The sequence below is a fragment of the Lepus europaeus genome, chromosome 7, assembly GCF_033115175.1.
Source record: "Lepus europaeus isolate LE1 chromosome 7, mLepTim1.pri, whole genome shotgun sequence".
NCBI lineage: Eukaryota > Metazoa > Chordata > Mammalia > Lagomorpha > Leporidae > Lepus > Lepus europaeus.
The window spans coordinates 39,074,716-39,099,310 of NC_084833.1; the positions used below are offsets into that span (position 1 = coordinate 39,074,716).

General features: G+C 34.4%; 1 protein-coding gene across 1 annotated transcript in view; it reads right to left on the reverse strand.

Moving 5' to 3' along the window:
* ANO3 (anoctamin 3) overlaps positions 1 to 24,595 on the reverse strand; it is a 418,996-nt gene that overhangs the window by 178,858 nt on the left and 215,543 nt on the right. The window contains 2 exon segments of the mRNA XM_062198061.1: positions 16,870 to 16,988; positions 23,926 to 23,997. Coding sequence (XP_062054045.1) covers positions 16,870 to 16,988; positions 23,926 to 23,997 — 191 coding nt within the window.

The following is a 24,595-nucleotide window of genomic DNA, read 5'->3' on the forward strand; positions in this document are numbered from 1 at the left end:
CTCACCCTCCAGCAAATTCAAATTTAACTGTACGTGTGTATGAATAAATATTATACACATGACATGTAATATTTCAAACACCTACACTCACGGTATTTAATATACTTTTCTTATTCTACTATATACCAAAAATATCTATATTAAACAGGGCACTTTCTGTTCCAAATGAAAGAACTCCAATTCAAACTAGATAATCATAGCTTATCCCTAAAAACAAAAGGATGTTTATGGTCATAAAGTAAACATTATTTAGCTCTCAACCTTTAAATGTGTAGAATGAGTAAGCTTTTAAAACTGTTAGCTTGGGAGACAAAATACTATTACTACTAGTAGTAGTACTACTACTACTATTAGATCTCTATTTCCATCTCTTAATTCTATTTTTTGTTCGATTCTATTTTTTCTTCTTTTTAATATTTGCCTAATTTTCTTCCTACTGTTGAAAAAAAATTGGTAAAACCAATTCAGCAGGGTTTATTTTATGAAAGAATAACTCATGGATTGAGCAGCACTCAAAAGAACGCTTGAGAGAGCTCTGCTCCTGTAGCAATGACTAGCCTGGTTTTATAGCCTGAACATGGGAGCAAAGTAAACAAATTGATTGTATACAGATAGGCATTTGCACTATTTCTACACGATGTGATGCGAAATCCGTAATTACATAACCAATTTTGTGATTGAGGCCAGGGTGTTTTGTTTTTAGTTAATTGTAAGGAATACCTTCACATTGTTTCATTTGAGTTGCAAGAGTTTCAGGTACAGAAACAATCCCAGGCTAATGACTTAACACTACTGAAAATAACTTTCTTCCTATAGTACAGTAGAGAACATCTCTTTCCTTACATAAGTTCTGGGGAAATGTCCCACAGTCAAATTCAGGTTTGGAACTTTGTCCATTATAGTTGCTAACATGATAGCCAACATGATAGAGAATTCTATCTGCCTAACTTAGTGTAGAGAAAGAAGGGCAGTGAGGAAAATGGTGCTTGGGTGAAGCAAAGGGAAAAGTGCACCAAGCATCTGTACATCTGCACATAGAGTTTCATCTAATGTCATATCAGCTAGGAAAGAAAAGCTATTCTATGTTCCAGTGATGGGCTACTTTCAGAGTATTTTCATAGAATACACTTCAGAACAAGAAACACAACACTACAGCTCCCCAGATTTCACTTCAGAACAAGTTTCTGGGGTTTGATAATCTCAGTAGCTTGTGTGGAATATTCTGCTGGGCCAAGGTATCCCAGCACCAGGTCTTACTACACTGTGCAAAGGCTTCCAGTGAGGGGAATTCAACAATTTTATATACCCACATTTTGTCTACTGTTGTACCATTGAGGAATAGTGGTGCAGGTTAGTCATGCCCCATTATACTTTTAAATACCAAACACTATTTAGTTTTATGGTTATATCATTATTTATCACAAACTGAAGGGTATTTAGGATTATTTTGCTAAATTATTATTTGTCAACATTGATTGATCACCTTCTCACAAACTTTAGCTTTACCCTTGCACACTACATTAGTAACTCCACTCCACTTGAAGTTGAAACTTTTTTCATGATGTTCTCTTTCAGTAATTCATTCATTTAACAAGTTTTTACAAAGATCTATTTATTTTTTTGAAAGTCAGGGTTACAGAAAGAGATGGAGAAACACAGAGAGAATTTCTATATACCGGTTCACTCACCAGATAGCCTCAACAGCCAGCACTGCGCCAGGCTGAAGCCAGGAGCCAGGAGCTTCATCCAGGTCTCCTATGTGGGTGCCAGGGCCCAAGCACATGGGCCATCCTCCACTGCTGTTCCCAGACAATAAACATGGATCTGAATTGGAAGTGGAGCAACCAGGACATTATCTGACACCCATATGGAAGGCCGGCCTCACAGGAGACGTCTTTACCCACTACACCACAATGCTCAACCCACGCTCATTTAACAAGTTTATCTTGAGTTCTTTCTATGAATTATCCTTTAAGCAAGGCACTAAGGTAATTATGAAAAAAGAAATTCATGGTGCTCCTGCTTTAAGAGAGTAATTGAATCACAGACATATAGGAGGACATCGAGATTACACTTGTGTGTGATTTGTGTTATTTTGGGGGTGAGTTCTATGAGATCAATGCTGCAGTAATTATCTTGGGAAAGAGAAATACACTTATTCAGAAGTGATGTTACATGAGCCTTATGAATAGAGGTAGAATTGAGGGTGGGGAGACCTAGGTAGAAAAAACAGCACAAAGGAAGTTGTGCATGGAAAAGGCTGAGTGTCTTCAAGATCTGTAAGTGTCATGTCTGTGCTATTGGTATCTGAAAGGACTGTGAAATGATAGAATAATTCTTATGCACTTTAGCATTTAAGACTCATTCCCAATATGAAACATTTTTCTCATTTTGTACTGGCTATACCTTTATGGTGCCTTGTGTTCACTCATGGGTATGTGCATGCAAACACACTAACACAACTGGATCATTAATTCAACTTATGATTGTCTACCCAAAGTCAGATTTTTTTCAATGACATATGTTAATTTAGAAATGTTTGTAGTAACATGCATTATTTTCTTGCACAATAAAGGGAATTGAAAAAATGATGCTCATTCCCATTTCTGTTACTGGTGTTACACACACTGCACACACACACAAATATAACTTTGCTTTATAACCACTTTATTTTCTTGACCTGTATTCCATATTACTAGGGATTCTGAGTCACTGCCACCTCTGTGCTTAGATATTTTAGTGTTTTCCACATTCTAATGTGGGGAACTTCCTGATGTATTCCTCACAACTCCAATCACTCTTGTCCAAATCACTCTCACTTTCAGCTGGAGTTCTATAATGTCATTCCCACCTCCACCATTGCTTGCTGCCCCAGGGCAAACTGTTCTTATAACATAAATCTATTTGAAATTCAATTTAAGATAAAACCCCATCTCCCCATCTCCCCATTGTAGGTCCCTGCCACACTATGCCAGCTTACCTCTCTGTCTCCTCTCGGGCAGTCTTTTTCTCAGTCTCTGTGTTCCTGCCATACAGGCCACCTTTCAGTTTTTCAAACACATGAAGCTCTTTCCCACCCAAGATCCTCATGAAGTCACTAGTCTTCCTTCAATGTATCCTCCTCTTCTTCCCTCAGTTGACCTCTCATCTCTCAGTACCTTCTGAGGGACTGCTTCCCAGATCAGACAAGCATCAGTACCTATGCCACTACCTTGTATCTGTTTACAAAGAACTTGTAAACAGGTATTTAGCTGTTGACTTATTTATTGTCTTACTTCTCCTCTATAAGCTTTGCAAGCATAGGGATTTTGCCTCTTTTATTCATCAGTGCATTCTCAGACTTAGGGCACATGGTAGATTCTCAAAACACCAGGTACACTGGAGATATTAACAACATAGTTAAGACAGTGGTTCTTACATGTTCCAACTGCACCAAAAGCATCAATATCACCTGGAAACATAAAAATGCAAAATTCATATGTCTGAATGGGAACCATTACAATCAGAATCTCTTGAGGCAGGCGTGAGTTCAGCCACACAGTTTTTAATAAGCCCTGCAGATAATTTGGTATTCACTATATTGACAATCAGTGTTACAAGCCTTTGGTTTAGAAAAAGGAAACATACATATTTTGTTTAAAAGTTGGTGCAATAAAAATTTCCTAGAATGTGATATTTGAATCTTAAAATATCATGAATACAATCTCTCATTGTATTAGCAAGACATATGCAAAGAACATTTTCTATCCCATTTTAATTGAACAAGTAGTGATAGTTCTGCTTATGAACTTACTTTTAGGTTAGTGAAATATATACCTTTCTTTCAAATATAAAGTATGATTTCATAGCACATATTTTTTCTTTTCTAAAAAGTCCCCAAATATGAGAATATTTTATACTGATAGCTAACAATAAATTTAGTTAAAATCAAGCATAAGTATGAAAATAATTGCATTTGGTACTTTTATCAAGATAATTCAAACAAGTAAGATAATTTCTTACTTCTCTCAAGAAAACTCTCTGAAAATTTTCAGACACTTTGCTGTTGAGGCAAATTTTCCCCATATCAATTTTAGTTCATTTAATTAATGGATAAGCAACTTTTTTTTTTTTAACATTTCGAGTGGCCTATGAAATAGGCTTACTGAGTACCACAGTATCATAGGGTTATAAAGAAGACAGAAAGTTAATCACCAATGATGAGAATACAAACTGAATTCAAAACACATGAATTACCTGACTTGCATAATTGGATAGAATGTGACTCCAAATACCACAAAATACAACATGTATCCATGGAAAGGATAAAATTGTAAATACTCTATAAGAACGTAAAAAAAGGAACTAAAAGGAAACTGAATACTGACTGATTTTCCATACTATAACAAGCATTGTACTAAGTGCTGCTTCTTAGTCTATCTTATGGTATTTTCTCATTCATTTTTATTTCATCAAAATCATAAATTCTCTGGTTTACCTAATAAAACTTCAAAGCTAAATCTCTCAGTAGATGATATATGGTGAGGCAAAAATGGTGGTTTTCTATGAACTTTAAATACTTTAAATATCATCTGGGAAGTAACTTACAGGGAATACATTTTGCTATACCATTACAGATCATTGATTTTTAAACAATTTAAATATTGTAGGAGATCTATTAAGTACTTATTTTTCTTAGACTTATTTTAGTGTCAACAATTGTGCAGTTTAAGTTTTCTAAGCTTGAAAATAGATAAAGAAATTGAAACCCTGATCTTCATATAGAAGCAGTTGAGATTTTTTAGACAGTTATATAAACAATGTTTATTTTTGAACAAAAAATAAATTAAAACCAAAGCAAAATTAAGCATCCTATCACTTTTAAAACCAAGAGAAAATAAAAAAAGCAGGTAGAAATATTTTGTTCCCAGCTTACTTGTTAGTGAGTTTCATACCTGTCTCACTTATTTATTTTAACATTTAATCCTATGGCATTTGCTACTTCAAATTCAGATTCTTTCTAAGACTTCCTACTTTGACAAAAATTATTTAATAAAAATCTTATATGAACTAACTTCTTAAGAACACAAAATAATTATTTTTACAAGAAATTATATTTGATGTTTTTGAATCAGTAAATATTTTATAGTAGAATTTGTGAAATCACTATTTCAATAAGATCAATAATCAAATAAGTTTAGAAACAGTCAAAAGTTCAGAGACAAACATTAGTTTTGCATACAAGATAAACAATGCTGTTTAACAAACAGCACATTCAGGTTATATTATTCCTCTTTTTTTAAAAAAGCACATTTCTAGTATTTTAAAACAACAGATAACCTCCATTCCCAACTGTGAAATCAATATTTTCAATTGTTAATTTTTCTTAACTGACTCCTTATATTTAGTTGATAAAAGAGAAAACTGTTATAGAATTCCTAGACTGATGCACTTTAAACATACCACAGTCAGAATTCTGGGTTCAGCTGCTTTCGGAGTCCTTCATTGCTGACAGCAGAGTCTCAAACGACAATCTTCTTTAAAGCAATTTTCAGCATGACAACTGAAAGTTCTCCCTTCCACCGCCTCTTTTTCCATTAGCTCCCGTGTTACATATTGAATGCTGCACAAAGCATTTGACTGGGGGGTTTTTAGACAATTCTTTAAATGCTTGACTTTGAATAATGGTTTGAAAAAAAAAAAAAGACAATTCATCACTTTATAAGAACTTCTGTGTTGCTTTTTATTAATTTATTTTAGGGGGTGGTTATAGATGGATTAGGGAGCTGCCTTCATGTGTCATTGATTAATAGTGTCTATGTGTGATTCACCAATGTGACATTTAGTCATGTAATGTCAGTGACATTCTGATAATTTTACTGTCAATTTTTAATATTCTATTGCATGTATTATTTCAATGAACTGGGATGATCTGCACAAAAGGTGGGAGGTATGGTTCAGTTTGGGTAACAGTGGCCTGACAAACACAAATTTTTTATGGGTGAACCAAGTCATGCTTTTTTTGATAGCTAAGTGAGGTTCAATAAGATTTTCTCTTTCTTTCAAGTTTTAAAGGTATAATAGAAACCACAGTGGGTTTTCAAGAGTTCTGCCTCTGTTACCTTGACATTGTATTATACTAGCACTGGGCAGTGTACAATGAGGTGATTGTAATCTGAGAGCAATAGAATTAACTGTTACCTAAATATACATAAACAAATAAAATTGAACACGTTTGCCCTCCGGTGGTTAACCTTCACATACTGAAATACCATAGAATTATGTTCATTTCTGCAAAGAAAGCTTCCACAGGGCAGTATATAATTGGGACTCAACCAACTAAACTAAGAAACAACCAATTTTAAAGGGTATGACCTTGAATTAACAGCATGCTTAAAAATTAATTTTCCTGCCTGCGCCACAGCTCAATAGGCTAATCCTCTGCCTGCGGCACCAGCACACCAGGTTCTAGTCCCGGTCGGGGCGCTGGATTCTGTCCCGGTTGCCCCTCTTCCAGGCCAGCTTTCTGCTGTGGCCGGGGAGTGCAGTGGAGGATGGCCCAAGTGCTTGGGCCCTGCATCTGCATGGGAGACCAGGAGAGGCACCTGGCTCCTGGCTTCGGATCGGTGCAGTGTGCCAGCTGCAGTGCGCCAGCCACAGAGGCCATTGGAGGGTGAACCAACAGCAAAGGAAGACCTTTCTCTCTCTCTCTCTCTCTCTCTCACTGTCCACTCTGCCTGTCAAAAAATTTTAAAAAATTAAATTCAAAAATTAAAAAAATTAATTTTCCACAAAGCTTATGAATGGGAAATTTAACTTCGTACAAATGGTTTGAGACTGTTAAACAACAAATGGTAGGTTACTGTATTCCCTGTTTAAATCACCTACAGCATGAAGGATGAATAAAATAAGTTTCTGTGATTGAAACTCTCATCTGAAATCCTGATTTGCATCTTATAAGAAGTCAACTGCTACAACTAAAAATTAATAATAATTTTAAATTCTATAATAATCATAAATTATTTAATAAACACAACAATGCTTTATTGACATTTCCATCCCCGTTAATAACAATGTTGACAGCTCCAAATATTCATATCTTGATTGACTCGCTTGGTAAGATTGAAACATCAACACGTCAAGGAGAACGGAGAGAGAACATGAGAGGATTAATGGTTACAAGATGGAAGGGACAGTTTTTTCTAATCTATCATGGGCTAAGCACACTTGATTTTATCATGTTTCTTAAACATGGAAAACTACGGAAAGCATATTACTGGTGGTCTCTAATGTACATGAGTATTCCCCAGTAATGTTAATATGCTCCCTAACTACACACGCACTAATTTCCCAGCTCCTGTTGTCCCTTGTGCAGAGCTCGATTGTGTGCAATGTAGCACACTACCTGACAAGATGGAGGTCTGTATATAACTCCCACCTTATACTGACCAGCTATATGATAACAGGCAAATCTCTTAACCATAGGAGCCTCTAATTCTTCATGTTTGAAAGGAGGGTAAAAATAGACCTTCTAGGCCGGCGCCGCAGCTCACTAGGCTAATCCTCCGCCTTGTGGCACCAGCACACCGGGTTCTAGTCTCGGTCGGGGAACCGGATTCTGTTCCAGTTGCCCCTCTTCCAGGCCATCTCTCTGCTGTGGCCTGGGAGTGCAGTGGAGGATGGCCCAAGTGCTTGGGCCCTGCACCCCATGGGAGACCAGGAGAAGCACCTGGCTCCTGCCATCGGATCAGCGCGGTGTGCCAGCCGCAGCGCACCAGCCGCGGCGGCCATTGGAGGGTGAACCAACGGCAAAGGAAGACCTTTCTCTCTGTCTCTCTCTCACTGTCCACTCTGCCTGCCAAAAAAAAAAAAAAAAAAAAAAAAAAAAAAAAAAAAAACAAAAACAAAACCTTCTTTTTTATACTTGTCAGAAAAAAAAAGAATGAAAGTCATCAAGAGAACCCCTAAAGGCCCTTAATGAATGTTAGCTGTTATAATTATTTAGTATTCATCACCATTACTGTGGGGAAATTCCCAATCCAATGTTCCTTCTGCTACACCCACAACCTGAAGGGCTTGTATTTAGATCTCCTTAATGAGGTAGATTTGACTTTTAATATGCTCAAATAACATAGTTTCTGATCTGACTTCTTTGGCTGCCTTCATGTCTAAACAAGTTGAGAACTGGTTTGATGTGAGCCTATAATTGATTGAATGTATAAATGTCAAGTAGAATAATTATCTGCACCGTTTAACCAGTATGCCCACACATTAATTCATTGAATTTACTTCACGTCTCATATATGTACGTAAAATTCCTGCAGACAGGTTATTGCAGCTCTCATTTTAGAGCTAAAATCCTCCAGGGAGGCTTAGAAAATACATCTTTCAGGAAGAATTCTTTAGCACTCAGGCAAAACCAATACATTTATAATTTGAGAAATTTCCTGTGCGTCTAATTACCAAGGCATTGATGTCAGGCACGAGAAGCTATCCTTGGCATCTTGTTTTGTTTCCTTGTATTGCTTATGCAATAAGGCTTCCTAAAAAGGCTCATTTTTTCCCCTACGTAGTCTTAAGGGAACTAAAGATATATCCTCCAAAAAAATTTATCCTTTATTTAATTGTCCTGTCACAATCGAAACATCTCCATGTCAGGATTCCACAGCTTTCTGTTGGAGATATATTTTAGTTCTTCACAGAGATGTTAACAGTTGTAGGGGCTTGTCTGGGGGTGTGGGGATTCCCTTCCTTCCTTCCTTCCTTCCTTCCTTCCTTCCTTCCTTCCCTCTTTCGTTTCTTCTTTCCTGATTGAAGAGTTTTCGTACTGTACTACTCATATTTAAAAATATTGAGACTACCAATTATTATGCCATCTCAAATAACAGGCACCTTCTCCTTTTTGACTATCTTTGCTGTGGATTAATAACATTATATTTCAAACAAACACCTTTTCTGTTTTTACTGAGTTGTTTGTTGCTACCAGATCAAATGGCGAACAGATCTATCTACACCCAGGACATTGTGTGCTAGCATACTGAGTGGTTGTAGAGCTGCTTACTTCAAGCAGTGGTTTAGGGTTTTAGAAAGGGATGGGTAATATCAGTGAGTTCATTTCTAACACAATTACTATTGCACTGGTGGCAGACAAGTGTAGGGTCTGGAGACAAAGAGACATGCTACTACATGGTGGTCTCTAATGTACATACAACATGGGTATATGAAGATATTATTTCTGTTGTTAAATTACTATGAGAATTAAAATAGAAAATGCATATAAAGTGCTTAGCACACCTCCTGGTGCATAAATGGCATGTGAATATTAGAGGGAAGAAACTGAAATGATTCCTGTGATGGTTACCAGACTAAAAAGCTGTAGTCCCAAATTGCTCTTTTTCTCCCAGTGTAGCAAAGTAGAAAAGCAGTTATAGGAGAACTATTTTATTTCAAATGTTGGATTAGTCCTTTATTAGCTATGTGAGGCTATGATGATATGATAAGACATAAAGCTTAAATCTAAGAATATATTCAGGAAAATTTATGTAATATGAATTTTACCACCCAGAAACAAACTCTATAAACACCTCTTGTATGAAACTGAATATTTTTCTCTATGAAAAAGAGATGATTATTTTTATAGAATTGATGCTATACTGTACATACTACTTTTATAGCTAACTTATTATATAATGATACACTGTGATCATTTCTATTATCATTAGTTTGGGTATTTATTTATTTATTTATATTTACTTATTGATTTGTTTGAGCACATAACTACTTTAAAGTCTTCTTCTTTTTTTACTTGTTAACATTTAAATAACCTTCTCTCCCAAATTACAGTATGAGAAACATCCTTAAACATAATTATTTGAGCTAATACCTAATTATATTCTCTGGCTAAATCTCTATAATTGGGTCAAGAACATTATTGCTTCTGATACTTAATCCTTATTCTCAAGTTGTTTTCCAGAAACATCTCAGTATGCACTTCCACCAGCAAGGTGATTTACAGTGTTGGTACCATAAAATATGTTTTATAATTGTATCTTGCATTGTAATTTAGACTATAGTGCTTTATTCTAGCTATATTTTAAAATACTTTCTAATTTGTTTCAAATAGGTCAATCACATTTGTAAATGATTGGATGGATTAAAAAACAAGAACCATCTCTTTTCTCCCTACAAGAAACACACCTTACCAAGAAGGATACACACAGAATGAAAGTTAAAAGATGGAAACAGATATTCTATGATAACAGAAATAAAAAGTGAGAAAAGAAGCCATTCCAATATCAGAAAAAATAGACTTTATGGCAAAAACTTTTAAAGGGGCCTTATGTAATGATTACAGTATCATTAATAGACAAAGGGCATTATGTGCTGATCAATTTAACAGGATTATGTAATTATGATTATTGCCAATTATTTTATTTGTTAAAATTAAGTTGATTTTAAGGTTTTCAATCTTGTACTTATAAACTATATTGTTATGGTATCTTTGTATCCTCCAAATTATAAAAGAGCTCTCATAAAGTCCATGGAATATGGAATTAAGTAATAAGCTAATTTTGGTACAAAATATTTTAAAATGTATGCATATGAGGGATTTTCTAAAGTTTCATGGAAAATGCATACTATGAAAAAATACATGGATTTCAAAATGTTTTACACCAAAATAGCCTCATCTTTTAATCCATTTTCCATGAACATTTTGAATATGTATGTTCCAGAGTATCAGCTCATCACCATATTTCAAGTTTTCTGCTACCTTTTTTATCATAATCTTGATACTGATACAGATAATAGCTAAATAGTCAACTCGATCAAAGTGTTCATGATGAATTTTATCATTGGTTTAGAAAGGCCAAATATAAAAGCAATTTTTTTCCTATTCTGCAATTAGAAACTGCTTATTTTTAACTTTTTATATAAGTAACATACAAAATCATAATTACTCTAGAAACTTTAAGTGATTATATGTATAGAATATTATGTAGAAATTCATCCTTTCAAATTTTTTCTATGATGTTTAAATGTAGGTCATTACTTATTAAAATGCTTATTTTTAATTTCCATTTTGGTTTTAATATATTCATTTTGAATTTATTAACTATTCAGCTCTTCAATAATTCATTTTGGTGAAAGATATGAGGTGGGTATCTAAAATCATGTTAACCCCTTTGAAATAATTGATCAGTTGTTTTAAGTACCTTTTTTGAAAGATCTGTATTTTCTTCCTTTTCGAAAAATGTTACTTTTATAATAATATACATACATATGCACACACATAGGGCTTAAGCGCTCCACAAAACATGTTGAGGACGTCCGGAAAAATCTGGTACTGATTTTTGGAAAATCTACACTAGAAGTCAGTTGGTATAGGACAAGTCCCCATCATTTACTAGAAAAGGTTCTGGGGGTCAATATGGATGTTCCACTGGCATAGGAAGGGAAATGCATTGCCTGGTTACAGGAAAGGTTTTGCCTTCCTCAAACAAACACTCTGAAGAAAGGACCAGGCATCCTTTGAGCTGCTGGAAAAGAAATATTAATTGTGCAAGAAGATAAATTTAAAATACTAGCCAAAAAAATTAATAAATCTAGATGACTTTTGTGTGTTCCAAATTTTATATGAAAAGTAAATATTTAGCATATAATTTTCCACACTTGTATTATTAAATATTAAAAAAGTTTACTTCATATTCTAAAGTTAGGGAGGTTTTTTTTTTGTTTGTTTGTTTGTTTTTTAACAGATAGACTACGTCAATGAATGTACAAAGAATTTATCCTGTTGATATAGTCATACCTTGTTATTCGAGAGATTGGTTCCAGGGGCCACCCGCAAAACCAAAATCCACAAGTGCTCAAATCCCTTATAATAAACAGTATACTATTCCCATACAACTTAATGCAATCCTACCACATAACCATCTCTAAATTACTTAAAATACTTAATGAAGCAGAAATGACAATAAGAAGTCTAAATTTGTGTATATATATGTGTGTGTGTGTATAAATATATCCAATTTAAAATATTTTAAAATATTTTTGAACCACGATTGGTTGAATACATGCATGTGGAACCCACAGACACAGGGGACTACCTGTAATGCATTTCATATATCATCCTTTCAGTTAAAGTCATCACACAGGACCAAGTTCAGTCATTTACCTTGTAGTTTAAGTCATAACTACCTCATTATTTCTGGAAATAAATGTAGTGGCAAGTGCAGAATACTAAGTCCTATATTTATTTATAGGCCAACAGCCATGCAGGTAAATGAAATGGTTATCAATGTCCACAATAAAGATACATTGTCAAAGACGACAGAGGCCATCTCTTTCTCACCTTTTCCATCATAGGACCAGAATCTTCAGTCTTAGAGGAAATTATCCCTATTACCTGTTGAAGATTAACACCATCTGCCAATGCCAGTTGACACAGCCAAACTGAATGGCCTTGTGATCTAATTTTAATGAAGTGCTGAAATATTCATGTCAAGATTTCTCTATTCTATCACATCTTTCCTGTTTGAGTTGTTACTGAATATTTTTTCAAAAAAGAAGTCACTAATTTGTAAAACAGATACATACGCTCAAACTCATTATGATCAACATCTGTAGTCGATTTTGTCATACCAATGAACGGGCAGGAACAAATGTTACATTAATGTCCATTAACAGAAACAGTGGATTCTGCATTTTAGACTTGTCCTTCCCAATCTAGATTAACTGCATTTGCTCCCTGTAATTCTCCATATCCAGAAGCCTCAGTGGTGACAGAGAACATGTGTCCTTGAAGGAGAGATAGATTCTTATTCTGAGGATCAAATACTTGAGTACTGGACAGTATCTTTAAATGTTATTCACAGCATTCTCTACACTTATAATACAAAAGTCAAGTTTATCCAAACTATTTCAAAAACAATCCTCATCCGCTCTAGAACTTGCAATCAGTGCAGGCGCTCCAGTCTATGATTTTATATGAATATTTCTTTTCTTACATAACAAAATTGAGTCTGAAATTTCTAGGCATGTTAGATGTGACAGAGATTGTTTTAAATGTAATAAAGAAAATGAATTGCCCTAAAAGCTGTTCATCAATTTGACTAGTGTTTGTGATACAAAGCTATATTTCAATTTTTAAAAGAATCTTGGAATTCTACCCTGATGTATGTTTTACCGAAGAAATCACTAGTGTAAATATAATTTTAAAAAGAGAAGCAGCTAAATTAATGGTAAGAGAATATTGTGGCAAACTCAGAGACAGTTTTGAAAATCTTCCCAAAAACTGGTTGAGGAAGAATTCGCCTTATGATAAGAATAATCATAATCGGTTGCAACCTCTAACATTTATGCCTCCCTCCATCACCTCTTGCTGAGAAACAAACCTTCACCAAATTATTATTCATCTCATCTTTCATGCATAGTTGGGTCCAGCTGAGGATTTCTTCTCGTCTCAGCAGGGTTCTCATGGATCTGATTTTCATGGCTTTTGCTGCTGGATTCTCTCACTTCTCTGCTTCAACTGGGGCAACTATTCTCTAGTAGCTGCTTGCTTTCTCCATTGATATGCATGTCCGTTTCCTGTCTAATGTCCTTCATCATTTTTTGCCTTAGATTGCAAAGCTTTGCACTCAGTACCTTCTGAATACACAAAAAACATGTTACTTTATCAACATAATGTCATTATATTAGATATCAATAGTCCAGATGTTTTACATCTTTAACATATTAAGTAGTTTCAATACAAATAACACCCACTAAAAGGTCAAGATTTGAAGAAAATATTCTAAATTCATTGTTCTGGAGATTAATTCATATACATAGTACTCTTCCCTACAAATATACTTAGCTTCCTAAATTATCATAAGCAGTGGGTATATTATCAGAATCAAAATTTACCGCCCTGACTTGAGACCACTCCGGAAGCGTTTGCACAAGAATTGATAAACCAAGTCTTCAAAGAGATGCAGAGCCCATCTATACAATGCCTAGAAAACTGGATATTTCTGGATTTCCTTTTTTGTTTTATACTTGACAAGCTCAACACAGCTTCTTCATAAATTCAGTATGGGACACTATCTCCAATGATTTATAGTTGGTTTCTATGATCCTAGTATATATCTGATGGCAAACTCTGTAAGAAAACTGTTTTCTGTAATACAATACTTGTCATTGCTCACCATGTAGTTTACTTTAGGAGTTATTTCCCCTTCAGGCTTGTGATCCCTTCCTGTTGATTCTTTACAAACTAACTTTGTCACCTCTAAAATGGTTCCTTTGTTAAAAATTTTTTATGAGGAAATAAAATATCAGTTTCACTGCATGATTTGTGAAGGAGAGGTTGCAATTAGTACATTTACTACAAATGAATGACGTTGCGAAGCCACACAGTTTTATGATAGTTATTTTGTAAAATAGAAATGAATGAAGATTATCAATTTCATAAGTTATAACTTAGAATACGTATTACCTAGTACATATGCACACACATATATGTATCATTTAATGACAGGATGTAATAAAAGAAGAGAGCCAACAAATTTATAAAGTACAGGTTGTCAAGATAAGAGTCTGAAAAAAATAAAAGGCCATTGCTGTTTCGAGATTCTCTGTGACAAATGTACTCAAAGAACATTTTCTAAGCAGATTATTTTGCAGTTCACTTATAGATAAGCTTTTCAAAAAAATCTAGCTGAAGGGCTTGAGATTTTACACGTTTTTGGATTTTTGCAATAGAAACTTTGTTCAAGTGGATTTTGTACTACAATTAACCTATGATATAGATAAAAGCAGACATGATTTAATGGAAGCTAGAAAGGCGAGTCACTTGGGTGACTCATGGCATTCAACAGTTTGAGTAGAAGTATAATAATAGAAGGGGACATGATTAGGCAGATTCGATAGGACATTAGGGTAAGGTTTCTTTGATTGAACTATTATGGTTTGTTACCATAATCACACACCATTTTCTTATTTTAATATCAGAATGACAGTATGCATCCAAGTTCAACTATTTTTTACTTCAATATGATAAAGTTCAAGTCTAGTTAGAGTGATCTTAGAAATGGCTGTTGTGGAACAGAAGTTACACGGTGGCTTTCTTTGGTGACAATGTGGTAATTTCTAGGTAATTTAATCTTAGGTAATTTTCTAATTATTTGAAGCATATTGTGTTTGTCTTCCACTTGGTGCCATAGAAACCTCAATTTCTCATTGAGCCTTCAGTCTTGCAATTCACTTGGATCAATATCTTATACATAGTAAAGACTCTGTTGCATTATGAGCACACAGACACAGGAACACAGATTAAGTAAACAAGTGCAGATAAAAACTCACATTTGGAAAGATAACCTAAAAATTGCTGGCACAGTATAGTGATCTTGCTTAATAAAATCAAAACAAATAAGAATAAAGAAATTTAGCATAAACTTATTTTCCCTTTCTTTATTAAAGTTTCATTTTATTTATGATATTGTAGCAATAAACTGTCATGTTTCTTAATGTATTAATGGTGAGTAATAAAGAGATTCACAAAATTAATCCAAGACAAATGAAATGAAACAGCACAGAGAAACAACACATTCTTATATTCAAGGATATGTTTATTGCATAATGATCATTGAACTCTATCATTTTTGGCATTAAACTGCATTTACTATCATTATGCAAATTTCTTTTTACATAGGCATCCCTACATTAATCCATAGGCAAAAAAAAAAAAAATTAAAGATGAACTTTACTTGAGCCAAGAGTATCATAGAAATCATCAAAGGAGATCATGTATTTATCTGTTATGATGAAAATAAATGGCATCAATTTGGTATCTGTAGTTGGCTGATCCACTCAGGTGATTTTGGAGAATACACAAAATCATTTTTTTGAGGTCTAGCAGGATTGCTGTAGCCAAGAGTTTTAAAAACTGAGTCTGGTACAGTTTTTCATTTGTTTGTGAATTTAATTTTTCACTTGATTAACTTTCATGAGATATTCTCAATCTCCAAGTTGCTATATAAAACTGTCCTATTTTCTGGTGTATTTGCCATACACCAGATACTTTCATATGGGTATCTTACTTTGTCTTTAAAAAACTTTGTAAAGCAGATCACATAATGCATATTTTACTGATGAAGAAATCAAAGTTCAGTAAGTAAGGTTAATCTTGTCATATTATTACAATAGTAAATTGTGCAACTAGAATTCAAATAACAGTTGGTTAAATACTAAAATCTGTGTTCTCATTAAACCATGCTGACTTTCAAAACACATAAAAAATACACGAATGAACAATTAAGAAGAATATTAGAGAATAATTTTACATCAGATAAATATTTTAAAAATTCTCTTTGATAGCTACAGTGTTATAGTTAGAAGGAATAAGTTCTGGTGTTCTTCAGTGACTAGAGTTAACAATAAATACCATACATTTCAAAATAACTAGAAGAGTATTTTAAATATTCTCACTATGAAATGGCAAATGTTTATGGTGATAGATATGTTAAATATCTTGATTCAATCATAGGAGAATGTATACATGAATTGAGACATCTTGTTGTACCCCATAAAAATATACACATATGTCAATCAAAAATAAATAGGGACAAACTTTGACTGTTAACAAAATAAAATAAAAAGTGTTTGATACTATAAATTAATATGGTATCTACACATAGCAATTAATATTTGAGTCCTTAAAGATTATTATAATTAAATTAAATTAAAAGGAATCAGATTGAATATAATTAGATTAACATTATAATTAAAGATTGTAATTTTTGAGTTCTTTTATATTCTCCATCCCCAAACCAATTATGTAGGCTTATATTGAAAACTTTTTAAAGGTACAGTCTAAAAGTAATGTGTTGATAGTTTAATTTGCATTACCTTAGATAATTTTGTCTTGGACTCAGGTTTATCTTTGGTAGGAAAGTCATTAATGAGACGAGATCGATCATAATTAGCATGCTCTGATTCATCCAAGTAATCCTTATCTTTTCCTAGAGCTAGAAAAGAGAAAGTGAATTACATCTATTTTTATTCTCTGCAAAAGTGCTAATTGCCTTTTCTTATATTTTCTCAAGTTTTAGGTCAAGTATAATTTGCCCATCTTCCATGCATTTCATAAATAAGCACAAAAAAGTAATCACTATAATTTGTCTTGCTATTATACTAATGCTGACATGGAGAGTAAGTTTCATGAGAATTCATTACATCCTGCTATTTATTGTCATTAAGCATTGTGAAAATAAAATTAGAGACATGGGAATTTGGCCATGACATCTGATTTGAACTTGAGGATGTATTTGTAGGAATTGATTATATTTTATGCACTTATGTGTTTTATATAAAAAGTGTATTTAGGGACTGAGTATTTAGCCTAGCAGTTAAGACACCAGTGTCTCCCATTAGAGTAATTGGGTTTGATACCCAAGTCTAACTCCTAACTCAAGCTTCTTGCTGATGCAGACTCTGGGAGGCAGAAGTGATTGCTCAGGTAACTAGGTTTCCAGCTCCCAGCTTCATGTCCAGTGAAGCTTCAAGTCATTATGGGCACTGGGGACGTGAACCAGCAAATGGCAGCTCTGCCATTCAAACTCTTAAATAAGTAAAAATAAAATTATTAAAAAGCTTCACTGATTTTGAAATGTGTTTTCATAAATATTGGAAAGTTTTCTTAATGTGGATTTGGTTGACAAGCATAACAAATCTGACAAATCATTAGTGATACTGTAACAATCACTATAAGAAAGATTTATGATTATAGTTTAAAACAATAACATAAAAAAGGAGAAAGGACATTGAAAAATAATAGCTAACATGGGAGTAATAAAAAAAGGATGAGAGAGTATAATATCAATTAAATACAGAGACACATCTAAATAGTGAATAAGCTATAGCCAATGTAAAAGAGTATAAAATAGAGGACCTTTCTATGGTGGCTATATCTATGAACAAAACCATTTATGGGCCGGTGCCCTGGCTCAACAGGCTAATCCTCTGCCTGCGGCGCCGGCACACCGGGTTCTAGTCCCGGTTGGGGCGCCGGATTCTGTCCCGCTTGCCCCTCTTCCAGGCCAGCTTTCTGCTGTGGCCCAGGAGTGCAGTGGAGGATGGCCCAGGTCCTTGGGTCCTGCTTCTGCATGGGAGACCAGGAGAAGCACCTGGCTCCTGGCTTCAGATCAGCGCGGTGTGCCAGCCTCAGTGCGCCGGCCACGCCGGCTATTGGAGGGTGAACCAACGGTAAAGGAAGACCTTTCTCTCTTTCTCTCTCTCTCACTGTCCACTCTGCCTATCAAAAAAATAAAATAAAATAAAATAAAAAATTAATAAAACCATTTATATGTTTCACAAGATTCTTATTCCAAGTGATACAAATATCTTTGCAAATCCAAAAGCAGGCAGATTGTTATATATTAAGCCTTTTCAAAAGAATCAAAATGTCATGAATAGAGTTATTTTATTGAATCTGTTGCTACCTATTAAACAAGAATTTTGACATTGACAGCAATATATATATATATATAGTGCTTTTAAATGTACAAGCAATTGAACAGAAGAAAAGTATTTTTTCTTATGTACATTATTTTCCTTTGTTAGTAATGCTTAAAATCTGTGATAGCATGAGATGTGTTGCCATAAAGTATAAGGTTATTAATGGTGGTGGCGTAAGCTGAGTGCACAGATTATATTGTGCCTTTAGATACAATTAACAGTAAACTGTATTAAAATGCCCTAAGTATTTAGTGATTCTATCTGGATCTTTTAATAATAGGAAACTTTGATTGCCAGTTAACATTTCCTGAGAATAAATCATACCTTTACATGTATTATTTCCTCTTATTTTGATCACAACTATATAAAGTGGGTATGAGTTTTACCTACATTTAATATTAAGTAAACTAAAGAACATGGAAATTAGATAGCACGCCAAAGTCACTAAACCAGAAAAAGGTGCCTCTAAAAGTGAAACAAAACTGGATCTGATTCCAAAGTTAATGTTTGTGAATATAGTGTAATGTTTCTCATGGATTTAAGTAAATTACATTTCTTCATTAAAAATTATTTACTAAACACCTATGACACGTGAGACACTCTATTAAGAATTGAAGATATGCTAGAAACCAAATTCTGCCTTCTCCAAAGATATATGTATGTGTTAGAAGGCTCTTTTCTCCATTCTTCTGTTCTGTCACTAATCCTAAAATATTCTTGAGCATCTCTGTATTTATTCTTGACTTTGAGGTTACAAGATTGGTAAAATTTCTTCCCTTGTGAAACACAAAGTGGGAAGGAACCTAAATAAATCATGTAATTGCAAGCAACAATAATTATTTGAGAGAAAAATAAGTCAATATTAGGGGTATAAAATGAAACACATGAATCTGGCTTATTTCAATATAGGAACCTGGGAAAAGAACATATTATGAATGAGGAGCATGAGAAAGTTGAATTGGCTGCAGCATTGGGAGTAAGAGGAAGCATAAGGAAACGACCTAGAGAGCCCAGACTCAGATTCTTCAAGGCATGGGAAGGCCACAATGAGTATACATTTTAAATTAAACTGGAAGCCCTGGAGGGATTGGAGAATAGAAGTGGTGATATTTAATTTCACTTTTATTGAAGTTTCCTGTAACTGCTGTGTACAAAATAGACCATAAGGAGGCCAAAATTGGAGCAGAGAGACCAGTGAGGAATTTATTACAACAGGCCACCAACAGAAGGCAGCAGCCACAATGAACATGCAGCAGTGGATGTGGTGAGCCATGGTCAGATTCTGAATATATTTGACAATAAGAGTACTTATTGCATGTATTCGATAAACAATTGAAAAGACTTATAGTGACTTGTGGCTGTCATAACTGGAAAATATTATGCTGTATCATTGCAATTCCCTTTTGTATATAATCCTTCAATAGGTAAGAAATTTTAGAATGCTCTTTCTTATACCATCTAAATATGAAATGCTATAAAGAATAAATAATGGAAATGAGTGGATATTCCCTAATGCAATTAAATGAAACTAAAATCATCATGCACTCATTTAACTATTACTGTTTTGAGAAACAAGATCAACAAATAATCCAAAAAGCTAAACAAGTAAGCTTGTAGAAAGCAAACAAATACCTAACACGAACCACTTTCTGGGTGAGTTCATTCACTAGATTAGATAGGAGTATGTGTTTGTTCATTGGGCTTAACTTGTGCTGATATTAATGAGATTTGTCTATTTTATTTCTAAAGCTACCTGATTTTTACCTCACTATGAGCATGGGCAGAATCAAATACCTATTGCTTGTCGATGAGGATGTATATGTCCTCTTCATTCTCTAGCATTCTGAGAAGAAAAACATTTGGGTAATATTATCAAAGCTTCTAGGATAAATGGATCAGACTATTGTACTCCAGGATTTCAAATTCATGGTTACATGGATCAAAACTTCTAGAATGCTTTTACATGCACATGTGCATATGGAACTCAAAGAGAAGCAGTGAAATGGTACCCTAGCTTTGTAATATGCTCATGGAAAATAGAATTGAAGGTTATGAGATGTTCATTTAAAAAATGAAGGAAACCAAACAACAACAAAAAATCTGAAACCTTCTAACTTGATTAGGTTTATTTAAATTATCATGCTCCATATACATTTTATCATGTGATTTTACTCCATCCTTTGCTCTCAGGATGTTACTGATTAGCATCAGGAATACCTAGTGTTTAATGGGCATCACTAGCCACTTTAAATGGAAAAAGGTCTGTACCAGTTGTGGTTATTAAGAAAGAAAGCCAGAGATTAATATTCCAGAGTTGGAGTCTCAGGTCCTCATTGATCAGCTGTCATATTGGCAAGTTAGTTTATCTCTTGGTGAATTTGTTCCATCCTCTTTAAAAAAGGGGCTGATAATAGTGCCTTAACCAAAAGACTGCAATGAGGATTAAGTGAGATAAGGCAAGAAAAGTGTTTTGCCATAAATTATCATTTTCCACTATGCTGTAAGAAACATGCTTTGATGGTAAAAGTACTGTCTGGTTAGTGCATCTATCTCTAGGCCCGGAAGATCTTGGTATCAAACATAAGCTTAGTGGGTGAATGGAAAAAAAGGAATGAACAAGTATATGTTAAGGCTATGATGTGCTAAGAGCTGTGATGGAGCTATGCTTCTCCATTTAATTAAAAAACTTGGCGAGGCATGGAACATCGATCCTAATGTACATCTGAGATCTCTGGGGTTTAGACAGGTTAAGTGATGCACCACAGCCACACAGCTAGTAAATAAAGGAATGGGAGTTTGACCAATGTCTGGCTGTGAAGGTCATACTTCATCCATGAAATACACACATCTTAGGAAAACTTAGTGGAAACCTCCTGCTCTGAATCAATCAAATTAATATTTTTTCACTCGTAGTTCTCATTTAAACAATGAGAAATATTGATCCTTACTGAAACACCAACCACAATCAGTGAACTATGCCTTAGTATTAAAACTTGTCATGGGGCAGATCAACGTAGGTTACTGTGAAAAAAAGGATAAAATCATTCATCATATTTGATCAGACTCATTAGTCAGGTATCGTTAGTCCATTTGGCAACTGGACATTTCCATGCAATAATCAACCCAAAGCTAGAAGCTCGTAATGCCACTTTCTAAAAGTAAAACTAGAAATGAGATTGCTTTCCCTTTAACATAGAGCATATATTGCTAAAATACTTATTCACTATTTAATTATACTCTTGATATATTTAACAATATTTTACTTTATCTCTTCTCAAAGATGATAAAGGCATTTGCATTCTAGCTTCATAGCTTACTCTACAGGAGTATTTCCTAGGCAGGTGTTACATCCAGATGGATTACTGAAAAGCTAGTGATATTACAGTCAGTTCCAGAGTCATTTTCATCTTTTATGAAGGCAAATATCACGTCATTGGAATGCATTTTGTTAAGACATGCAGAAGTTGTGATGCTTTTCTAACCTGAATGAGTGATAGGCTGATGCTAAAGGATGCTAAAATACTGAGTTTGAGGTATAGTTCACGCAGAGATACACATAGAAGTCAGGTTGGTCAAATGGCTGAGGCACACCAATGTGATAAGCAAAGAAATGTGGATTTGAGGCATCTAAACATTTCAAAAATTTGCTTGCTTTCAATGCCAGGAGTGACAAGCTGTCAAAAATGAAGTGCATAGAATTGAACAGAAAGCTTTTTAGGGCTAGATTGATTGTTAAACTATTAAGCAACTTGGGTGAATAAGTAGGGAAAAGTGCTGGCCGGCACTGCGGCTCAATAGGCTAATCCTCCACCTGCGGCTCTGGCACACCGGGTTCTAACCCCGGTCGGGGTGCCGGATTCTGTCCCGGTTGCTCCTCTTCCAGTCCAGCTCTCTGCTGTGGCTCGGGAGTGCAGTGGAGGATGGCCCAAGTGCTTGGGCCCTGCACCTGCATGGGAGACCAGGAGGAAGCACCTGGCTCCTGGCCTCAGATCAGTGCAGTGCCCCGGCCGCAATGCATCTGCCGTAGCGGCCACTTGGGGGATGAACCAACGGAAAAAGGAAGACCTTTCTCTCTGTCTCTCTCTCACTGTCCACTCTGCCTGTCAAAAAAAAAAAAAGTGCTGTGCAAATTTGTAATATATTATATATATGCTTATAATTATTTATATAAATATATTATATATACTTATACAAAGATTTTCAAGAGGAGGAGAAGTTTTGCTTTGATGTTTATTTCTGTTTTCTTATCAGAAAAGTAGTATTAGCAAGCTTGTTCAGAATTAATTAGGAGAGATCTCTGATAGAGTCTATTAGTATTTGTTCTGATGAAATGCTCTTTTTTGATTTTTTAAGTGGAATGAACCTGCTGCAGGATCTCTTGCTTTAATTAGGAAATTCAATAATCCAGCACTGTTTCTATTCAACACACATTTTTGAAAGTATTATGAAACATGAGTAATTTGCAGTCATTCAGAATGCTTTTATGAATAATACAGTTCATTGTTTTAAGAATTATAAAAAGGCACTTTAGGAATGTTCTCAGAGAGAAACAAAGGGAGAATTTTTGGCTAGAAATTCTCATTATAGGCCACACATAATATTTATTTGGGGACTGTTTACAGGGTGGAGAACAATTTCACTTCTCAGACCAATTAAAACTAATTCTCTGGATGTAGGCCATGGGGAATTTTAAGAGTTCCAGGTGATTCAAGTATGTAACTGGAGTTGAGAACTCCTGACAAGGCAATGCAGACAGGCCAGCAATGTGTTCACTAATAAAAACTCAGGGCTTAATTTGAGCTAGTTATAAATAAATTCACTTTGAAGTAGCATAATAAGGGTTGAGTAAGTTAGTCTCACTTGTTTTTATCAATTTTGTTTAATTTTATTTCTATTTAATTATAAGAATTAAAAATCCCAGTTCAAAAGTAATGCTCATGTGTGATCTTGCTAAACTGAAGCAGATCTTGCCTGCAGATGATATCAAAAGGTAAAAAGGAAGACTGAGAAATCCTTCCACTGTTGTAGATAGAAAAAGGGAAAAAAAAAATGTGTATTACGTACTAATGGAGAAACAGGATAAAATCTAAAATCTTTCAGTATCACTACCTTACCAAATTCTCAGTGATAAAAATTTGACAACTCTAGAAATAATAGTATACATTTATAAAAATTATTTATAAAAATTAAAAGAAATTTGCAGAAAACTAACAGCAAAAACTATTAAATTTCTTTTGGGTTATGGGATTTGTTCATCACAAATCCTATTATAATATTTGAATTTCAAACTATACAATAAATAACAAATTTTGACCTTAGAATATTGAATTCCCCAATGAAATACTAAAGAACAAATCCATTTTTTATCCTTACAAAAAGAAGATTTGAAAAACACAGCTTTCTTTGGAGAAAGGGAAAGGAGTTTGATAACATTAGAAATCAACTCACCCAAGCAAAAATCGCTGAGGTCAGCAAAAGAACACTTGAGCACAGAATCTTTCTTATTCTCTTCCGTGTTAACTGAAAAAATAAGACACTGCATAGTTTAGAAAAGCAAAAAACATAGCAGGCAACTACCAGGGTGAATGATGTCCAAATGCTGGCCATACATGAAGAGACATGTTAACAAGTTGAAATTAGTTACTTAAAACTTGACTCTCAACACAGGAAAGTAACATCTAATATTTTAACATCTTCATCCTCTTAAACAATTGGCCACAAAAACATATCCGATTCACTGAAAGGGAGCATGGTTGTATTTTGATTCTTGACATTTGTGAAAAGGGCCTAAGTAAAGGAATGATGATGTGATACATATGGAATGACGTGTGAGGAAAAATGTCTAAGGGTGGCCACAGCCTTTCTTTTATGTGGAATCTGGCAGGCTTGTCCCTAAATTTCAGCCCTTGCATGTCAACATTTAGTTGCCAGCATTCATCCACCCACATGCTGCTCCTGCAACAAAATCTTCACTGCTTTATAGTCAGTATTAAAAGCCTTCAATTGCTCTTTTTGGGAGACTTTTATTGGTGACATATTCTACTCAAATAATGGCTACAAATTCTCAACAGGAATGGTGTTTATTCTCCAGTAAAAGGGATGCAAATAGTGGCAAAAT